General features: G+C 34.1%; 1 protein-coding gene across 1 annotated transcript; it reads right to left on the bottom strand.

Moving 5' to 3' along the window:
- Positions 1 to 1,612: 1,612 nt before the first annotated feature.
- Positions 1,613 to 8,310, bottom strand: LOC107927284 (acyl-CoA-binding domain-containing protein 4). The gene is made up of 18 exons (XM_016858345.2): positions 7,939 to 8,310; positions 7,543 to 7,613; positions 7,046 to 7,109; positions 6,870 to 6,938; positions 6,383 to 6,577; positions 6,215 to 6,292; positions 5,866 to 5,976; positions 5,605 to 5,671; positions 5,444 to 5,505; positions 4,987 to 5,126; positions 4,202 to 4,328; positions 4,009 to 4,123; positions 3,705 to 3,793; positions 3,360 to 3,443; positions 3,094 to 3,282; positions 2,599 to 2,754; positions 2,413 to 2,472; positions 1,613 to 2,178 (listed from the first exon to the last, which is right to left on the bottom strand). The coding sequence occupies exons 1-18, from the start codon at positions 8,101 to 8,103 to the stop codon at positions 1,993 to 1,995; spliced, it is 2,028 nt and encodes a 675-aa protein (XP_016713834.2). The 5' UTR covers positions 8,104 to 8,310; the 3' UTR covers positions 1,613 to 1,992.
- Between the last annotated feature and the right edge of the window lie 1,358 nt (positions 8,311 to 9,668).

Below are 9,668 nucleotides of genomic sequence, written 5' to 3'. Positions count from 1 at the left end.
CTCCCAAAGAATATGTGGAAAATGGATTTAGCCCGGCCGGGTAATTTGAATTAGGGTCTGAATTTAGCTTGGACTGGTAATTCAGATCCAAGCTCATTAGAATAATTGTCGTTGCAGGGGATTTAGCCTGGACTGGTAATTCCGCTGTAAGGATGAGGTTTGCGGGAGTGTGCTCTCTGAAATGGAAATGTGCGCACATGAATATGAATTAACGGACCTGGATTTGTACACTTAGGTGTACCCCTGAAAATCCATCGAAATTCCGAATAGTTCAACGGAATAAATATGGAAAAATAACAAGGGAATGCAAATCATGGAATTGATGAGCTCATCAATCATGGTATATATTATTGATACATGAAAATTATTGGACTAATTTGAATGTTGAGTTTGTGCATGATAGGGGAATAATGTATTGAATGGGTGTATGAATGTTTATTGCATTGTATTGAAAATATTAGGTAAGTATAATTCTTGTTACATGAGCTTACTAAGCACAAAGTGCTTACTCTGTTTCTTTTTCCCCTGTTTCGTAGTGTAAAGAGCTCGGAGGTCGGATTCGATTAGAGACGTATCACACTATCAACCTCAAGATCTCGGTATATAAAGAAACTTTATTTTGGAAATTAATGGCATATATATGCTAGTAAAGTAAATGTTAATGTGAAATGAATATATGGTTAGCCATTGGTATGGCTAACAAATTTTGGTTTTGGTATGTGATGAGGTTATCTTATGAATATGTTAAATCTATCTTGAAAATATATTGAAATGGATTGGTTGTGCTCGATTGGTCTCGGTTTAAAATTGCAGGGAAGATTATATATTTATAAAGGAGTTATATTGAGTTCAAAAAAAAATTAGGATTTTGCGAAAAATTTATTCAATAAAATCTGATAATACCTCATACTCTATTTCGACGACGAATACGGGTAGGAAGTATTACAAATTTCGTTTTGCGAGTAACGCGTACTAGACGTGTATTTGTAAAGGTAACATACTTCGATGAGAAGATAGAAGCAATCTGTTTCTACTTAACGATTAAGCCACTCATCAAATGGCGTCATAAATAAAGTTATTTGTAAATTTAAACGGAAGAATATCTTAAAATTGAATTAAATCAATTGAAATAATTTAATTTTTTAGATTTTAAATATCTAAACTAAATAAATTGAGTAAGCATTAAACTCAATCCAATCAATATCCATAGTTAATCCGATATTTAAATACGTGCCCAATTGTCCGTATATAAACCATGTAACCAACCCAAATATAAAACCAAGTATATTACCCAAATAGAATTAAATACAATTAAATAAATCTAAATAAAAAAATTAAATCACTAAATATAAAATAGTCAAATTAATTAATTTTAATAAATAACCTAACTCAATTAAACTTCCCAATTAATTATCCAACTATAAATTAATCCAACCCCATTAATTAATTAATTTAATCCAAGATCAAATTTCCACAAATGCATTGCGATACAAACAGTATTTCTTATTTTATAAATAATTAAATCTTTAAAAAAACTAAAAATCAGGACCGAGACTCGACCGACCAAATGCACACCCCTATCAACAAATCAAATATAATAAACACATAAAAATATCAATTACCAACCATCATAGTTTTTTTTTTTTTTTCTGAAATTCAATATTACATCAAAAGAACCATCCTCGCAAAGTTTGCCCGCAAACCTATATTCACTCAACCAACGTATACTTTGAATACAAATTCTGATACAACCCTCGACTAAAAGAAAAAGTATTGCATCCACAGCAATATGTGAAAACTATATATAAAACTGAAACTAGAATCTATGGAGACATGTATTCATGCAAAAAAACCCCCAATGGGTCATTTGGGCAAAACTAGATATCTTATTCCCATCATAGAAAGAACTTTGATTAACTAGAAAAATGTATGTATTTCACTAAAATTTGATCAATTTGAATAAATGTAGAAATTACTGTTTAATTCGGCTTTTCAGGCATCATCAGCGTTTTGTGGAGGGCTTCCTGCAAGCCAACCCCATACACCACCTGACCCTTGCCTTTGCTTTGCATTCAAGGAAGCTTGTTCGGATGCAGCTTTTTGTCGTTGCAGGAGTTCGAGTTCCTTTTGTAGTGTTTCCATAGTCTGAAGCTTCTGTCGCAGCTCGGCAACATCAACCTGAGTAATATAAGACAATCAGTGGCTTTTATCCTACAACGACCAAAGGTCAGTGCTTTGGAGGCATACTAGTGGTCGTATGAAGAAAATAAATTCATACTATCAACAAGGTTGAGCAAATGCGCCATGATTTACTTGTGAAACTTAACTGCTTTTAAGTTCTCACTTTAAAGCACCAGACAAAAGTATACCGTAAGCATTGGCATAGTTCTCTGGATTTAAATGTTTATATACCTCTAATTTGAAACATCTCGACTGCTCGGCAGCAAGTTGACCACGTATGGATTGGAGCTCCTAAAATGCAAAATGGAATTTAGTGAGAGAAAATTGTCTTAAGCTAATATACATCACTGTCTCCAAACTTACAAAAGAAACAGTGAAAGAACTACATGACCAGCCATCACACACATCAAAAACTACCTTGTACAGATCCGTGTTTCGAGTCTCAGCTTGGGTTAGTTCTTCCTTCAGCTGGAGAGACTGCAATTTATCCTTGTTGAGTGATGATTCTAGTTCTTCCTTCTCTGCCTTTAGTGTTGCTATAATGAGCTCACTAGTCTCCTCACCTTTGGATTTCTGCATATACTCTAAACTTTAAGTGGAGAAGATAAATTGACAATACAGTAATATGATCTGAACCCCTTTAAACTTCAATACTTCTTACTTCTTAAATTATAAATGGTCAAAAAAGTTAGTATGTAGAATAAAAGAGTATATAAATTGTAAATAAACCAGCTATTTGCTATAAGTTTGCAACGTAATGACATGATAGGAGTTCTATCGAAGAAAAAAGAAAATTTCTGATGTTGCTTATGAATGTTTTGAAGTATACTAGATCCACTATATCAGATATGCAAAGGCATTGGAGATATATGTGGAATTGAGTGTCAAATACACTATCAAAATATTACATACCATGTGCTCTGAGTCAGTGTTATCCATAACAATTTCTCGTATTTTTCCTTCTTGACCAACTTCAAAGTCAGATTCCAAATCTCTGGTAGGATTTGTCGCATTTTGCACAGCAGAAACACTATCAGGAACAGGGGCTTCCATTATCTTTGATTGCAAAGTCGACTTGTGACTTGGCTTGAGAACATTAACCTGACGACAAAAAAGAAAACATGATCAAATAGAATAAAAGTGACCAAGTTGTGCATAAAGTACCTAAACTGTTCTACCTCATTGTTGTAACGCCCATTATACCCTCCAAAAGATACAAGTATATCTTCACCAGAAATGGAGCCCACAACCAGACTTAAACCCTACAATAAGAGACAATTAGAAAGAAATTTTGCAATTCCATCATTGAAACCAGATGTTTAAAGATTAATATCATTTAATGTTACCACATGCATTACATACAGCAAAATAAATGAAAAAAAGAGAAGCTTTTGTCCTTGACTTCATAAAATATTACATCCCTATTGCAGAGAAGCAATATACAGATGATGAAAAGTTCCAGCAGAGATTTACCACATGTGTAGCATTTTACAGGCTACAAGCATTTGTAAAATATAAAATACCTCACTAGCAAGAGGAACACGTCCTTCAACTGATGTGACAACTGACCAAACAAGAGTTGACATGTTAAGGACAACAGTTTCTGATGCACCTGCAAGATGAGAATACGACAAACAATGAAGATTGAGGAGCAGAAATTAAAAAAGCTTTACCATGCAATCAACAAATCTAACTAAGCTTTTTCTTATCTTCACATGAGACAGAGACACTTGACAGTTTAATAATTGCTAAAACTAAATATGTACTGGAAATGTCATCTAAAGAACAGTAATAATCTTCTATTTCATTTTCAAGTGAGACATTTACCGCTTTTATTGTCTCCACCGCCGACAATAAACCAGTTCTCCCCAACAGTCACACCTGTATGACCAGCCCTGGGAGATGGTATCTCACCTTGTTGTGTGGGCCTTGACCATTCCATCTACAAATCCAAATACATAAAAGATAAATATACAAATTTCTCAATCACATGCAAAACAGTGAAGAGTACTTGTCTTACAGCTTGCAAATCTAGGACATGCAAATCATTGAAGCATGTTGCATGCGAACCCCCACCAAAAATAAGAAGGTACCGCTCTGCATGTACCGCAGCAGCATGATCAGATCGAGGTGATGGAGGTACCCCCCTGCATGACAATGAAGATAAACAAATATTAAGAGTTATTAAGTAATATAAATTTCGAAATGACACTCTTCCAATCTATAAATAATTGCGTATAAAAGACAACCCAAAGTAAAAATGCAATATAAGGATTATATCATGTGGGATTTAACTTCATAAAGGTACACAGCTCACTTGAAAACAGGTTAGATTTATACTAATATTATAGAAACTAAGCTCAACTCTAATGCTAGAACATTAGAACTCAAGCAAGTACAATAATTTTGGATGACAACTTCAAATCAGTTTCATAGAACTTTTTTTTCTTTGAAATTTAAATATTAAGTTCTCAACTGAAATGAAATAGACCTGATTACGAATGACCACAAGGTAATGTCATGAACCAAATTAAGATTCAGACATCAGATTCTTAGACGGTATGATAAGTGAACCTTAATTGGGTCAAAATTAAGTGGATCAGGCCGATTGTGCTGTGCAATGAAACCCCTAGTTCAAAGCCAGCTTTTGAGATTTGGAAAGCAGCAAATGTCAGTTCTATTACAATCTCAATGCTAAAGGCTATATAAGAACCATTTGCACATTTTTAACAAAAGAATTCAAACATCCAAAAACAGGTGTGAAGGGATAGTGCATGAGTAAAATTGCCAAAAACATAATCTTACACAGCATCAAAATCATCCCAGGTCATGGTTTCTAGGTCAAGTATATGTAGATCATTCAAAAGTGTTCGCTTTGCATCCTGTCCACCAAATATAACTAAGGTTGATCCAACAAGGGTCACAGATTGACCTCCACGAGAGACCTGCAAGGAAAATCAGACACATATTGGGAAAGAAAAATTCGCAAAAAATAAGGACACTACCACAAGTTTATATAAGCACACATATGCAATCAACATTTTTGCTTCACAAGTTCTATTTACAGCCTTTGTTCAACAGTACTGATATGCTGATAAAATTTCAGCAAAGCACTGACCAGCAATTGACACTGCTAAGCATTTGGATTTCAGTTTTTTAGATATCATATTCAACCGAGCAAGAAAGGCTAATCCCACCAGCCACTAGCTGCAACTACCAGGAACCTGCTAAAAGAGAGGTAGTTAAGAAAAAGAACAGATACCGGTGCTTTGCCATAAGTCTTCAATATTGACCAAGTACCAGTTTGCAGATCAAATGCCTTAACTGCCATAAAAATACAGAACAATAGAATAAGACATCAAAAGAAACAAGAAAGAATAGTTGAATCCTCAAATTGTAGATATAAGGGGCAGAAGCAAGTACTCTGGATGGTTTCAGAAGGATCCTTTGTGTGGCCAGCAATTGACAGAAGCTTGTTCTCCCAAGGGATCTATGAGGAAAAATAGATGGGATATATATATATATATATAGAGAGAGAGAGAGAAGGTTAAATGATTATAACTGCAGAAGGATAAGCAGCAAGAATACAAGAACTTTAAGCAAACAGATTCTAAAGAAATGTACACTTTATCATTAGAGAACTTTGTTTTTGAAAAATCAAAGGAAACTCGGTTTTCTACTAACCAATGAATGACCAGCACATGGGGCTATATTTACTGGAGACGGTGATTCCTCTGACTTAGATTCAATACTAGCTTCAACTTTTGACCAAGTCCAACTTCTCAAATCTAGAACCTGTATCAATCTTCATATTAGGGGGAAACCTATCATGTATGGTTGTATTGATATGCGACTATGCTATTATATTAGAATTACGAGCAATGGCCTGGAAAGTGAGAATTACAATTTAGTAATATTTCATTCCAGGTCCAAAACCAAAAATAAACAGAATTATTAGGAATTTAGGATATTACAAAAATAATTAATGGCATAAAGCATGTCTATTGCATGTTGAAGCAGATGATTTACTTACATTAAGGTCACTTAGGTAACGACCATTGTGGTTTCCACCATATATATACATCTTGTCTTGAACAACTGCGGCTCCATGCTAACAAATAAGAGTGAAATTTTGTTGATAAGGAAAAAAGGCAAGAAGAAGAAAAGAGGACTGAATTTTAAATGATAAAGATGCCAATACCTCATATCGGGCTTTAGGGCGTTGACCCTTTATTGGAGGCGAAACCCATTGATCATACACAACAACCGGACCGAGACCTTCTAATACGATATCTTTGTCCTGAGCTTCCATCAGGCTTCCATTTTCAGCAGAAATGGTCTTTGTCTCAGCAAAAGAATTCCCATTCTCAATAATAGGCTCACCATTCGAATTGTGCTATGAACATGCCAACAAGTTGACAAGGAAAACGTGAGTACAGGAAACAATAAGCCTAAATGCAAGCACCTGCCAAAAGCAACTTGGCTTCTCTCATTCCAATTTTAAGTAGAGAAGGATATAACAACAATGTAAATGCCAAGTGCCAACTTCTTCAAAAGTTGAGAACAAGCTCAGGAACAGAGTTAGATGCCATTGGATTGGTAATCGCCCAACCCAAACGGTGAAATTAATAAAACATGGGAAATGTAAAATCACATAACCAAAACTAAGAAAATAACAGCTTACTTACATTCATTTGCACGTCCCTAACAGACTCAACAGAGTTAGATGTCCTTGAATACCATCCTGGATCTTCTTCCTGAACAAGAAATCAAAGAACAAGGAGTAAAATAGAATCCAATAATATCAAGCTGAATGGACTCCTATAAATATACAACTAAACCAGAAAGTGTTATTGGCTCATACCTCCAATATTTTCACAAAAAGACGCATAGCTTCTGCAGAAACCATGTTTCCAAGCTGCTGCCAGCTGTATAAATGATAAAAAGCATCTAAATCCTTGTGTTACATATACATGAAAAGCATGCACACATGGCCAACAGAAAGTTGGACCAATCTAGACTAGATAATACAAACTAGCAAAACTTTTTCCACAAGAATTGAGCAATATGAGCTATGCAGAACAGTGCTGCAATGTCAAATATATTATGACAACTAAAAAATCCAAGTGTCATGTCTAATTGACGCCAATTTGTGGCCTACCCTTTCAGATCTCAATGAATTAACAGTATTATCATCAATGTTGTTTTTAAGCAAATAGATCGCAACACTACCACTCTAAGCATACCAAAGCACACTATAATAGCCAAAATGCAAACACATATAAGAAATTATCCCAGTTAGAATGCAAACAACAAGAAGCACCAGAAAGGTAGCACACAGCAGCGAATGAGCTTGCGGACCTTTTCCATTTCCCTTGCTCTACAGGACTCCATGGACTCGGTTTCGGAACATTACAAGGACCTACAGTAGCCTGTAAATCACATAATAATGCGGAAAGTTAGTATCGTAATGAAACACGAGGTTCCTAATTCAAATGATAAATTAAAAGTACTTATTCGATCATTCGAGAGAGCAAAATTCGAATTGCCATAAAATCAGTGTAAATCCAGATCTTCCTAAATTACACTTCAAAAGTCCAGAACAACAACATACAAAACATAAAAAATAATCAATCTAACATGCGAAATCCTCAGCTGAAATAAGATAGACGGGACATTGCTAGAAATTAGGCAAGATCCGATCAAAAAAAGAACAAAGATGAAGTGAGGAATCAGGAATGAGAACGGTGGAATGACCTGCTGGTATAAGGCATAGAGGATCAAAGCAACTTCGTTGGAGAACTTGGAGGCGACGTCTTTGTTGGCAGAATTGGGAGATCCGCCGAATCCAGCGTAAGAAGCGGCGGCGTAAAAGCGGTCGGGGTAGGCGAGGCCAGTGTTTGTCCTCGCCATCGTCGCCATTTCTGATCTTTTGTTGTTAGTTTTGCAGGTAATTTAGATTTGATCTGAGAGATCAGATTTCTGAGTGAGAAGGAGGTGTCGTAAGGTAGTTTTAAAAGGATGTATTTTTTGGCAATTGGCCTGTTGTGTTTGGAAAATTGGATCTCACTCTTGACTCTTTTCAAGTCTTGTCATTAAATGAAATGTTTAAATCTCATTAATTTTGTTAAATCTGAAAGCTCAATTTAACAACGTGTCTAAGTTATATTAGTTCATCTGATACTCTAACACAGTTTTCAATATCAATTTATAAAAAATGTAATGGTATAATTTAATTAAATAAATTTAAAATTAAATTTTAATTACTATAATAAATTATATGAACTTCAGAATAATTTAAGATATAATAAAATAATGTAAAATAATTAAAATATATGATAACGTGAAATGGTATATGTTCGTGACACAAATATCAAACTTATTAAAATCACATAAAACAAACTATTAAAGTGTAAAAATTTATTTAAATTGTCGATTGAGTCTTAGCGCGATTGGCATGGGCATTCCTCTTTAAATTTAATTATAAAGTAAATTAAGTAAAAGATTTTATATTATAAAGTCGTCGGACAAAATTGAATTTAAGTCTTGACGTAAAACATTTTAGACTCGATTATTACTCAATCAGAGTCATAGACCAATTTCATTTAGAGTTGTCCATGGGTCAGATCCTAACAAAATTCTAGGCCTGATTGATAGGTTAGGACCTGACTCGACTCGGAAAATGAGTCTTTTGACTAAGTTTGACCCTAACAAAAATGCTAAAACTTGGACTCAACCCAACTCACATGTATTAAAAAAATTATATAAAAAATTTTAAAAATATAATACATCAAAAACACTAAAAATATTAAAATAAATGTTTCTTAATAAATATTGTCATTTTTTCTCTAGTAATCACATTAAGTTTCGATTAGATTTAAAATCAAGTTAGGTGAGATCTCTAAATGAAAAGTAAAACTCTTTTACCATTGTTCTCTCCATCTTTAAGACTCAAATCTAAGACTTTGCTTAAGAGATTTCAAAATTCTTATCACTTGACTTAACAATATTGATTTGTTTAAAGTTTATTGTGTCCATGTTATATGTATATAACCAATTGCATATGATGTCTGTTAAACATTAGTATAAAGACTGTTACGGTTGTTAGTTTGTTATAAAATTTGGTAATCAGTTTGATATGAAGTTGGTTAAGAACAATCACTCTCATATGAGTATATAAACATAGTTAATGTATTCACTCAAGAGAGAAGAAATATTGATTGAAAGGATTACTCAGTAGTTTATCTTTTTCATACATTTTCTGCATAGTATCTAACATGGTATCAGTCGCCAAACCACCTACTGTCGATGCCCGCTGCTGTTCTATGGCTAATTCACAAGATTCCACGTCCGTTGATCATTCTACTCCGTCATTTTCCAGTTCGTGATTGATTAAAGCTTTTCCTCATCACAACACAATAAAATTAGATGAGAAGAATTTTATGCAGTGGCAGCAACATATCAAATTAATCACAGAAGGAAATGAG

Source organism: Gossypium hirsutum, chromosome D11 (assembly GCF_007990345.1).
Source record: "Gossypium hirsutum isolate 1008001.06 chromosome D11, Gossypium_hirsutum_v2.1, whole genome shotgun sequence".
Classification (NCBI taxonomy): Eukaryota; Viridiplantae; Streptophyta; class Magnoliopsida; order Malvales; family Malvaceae; genus Gossypium; species Gossypium hirsutum.
Note: the sequence above shows the minus strand (reverse complement) of the source record. Positions and strands in the feature narration are given on the sequence as shown.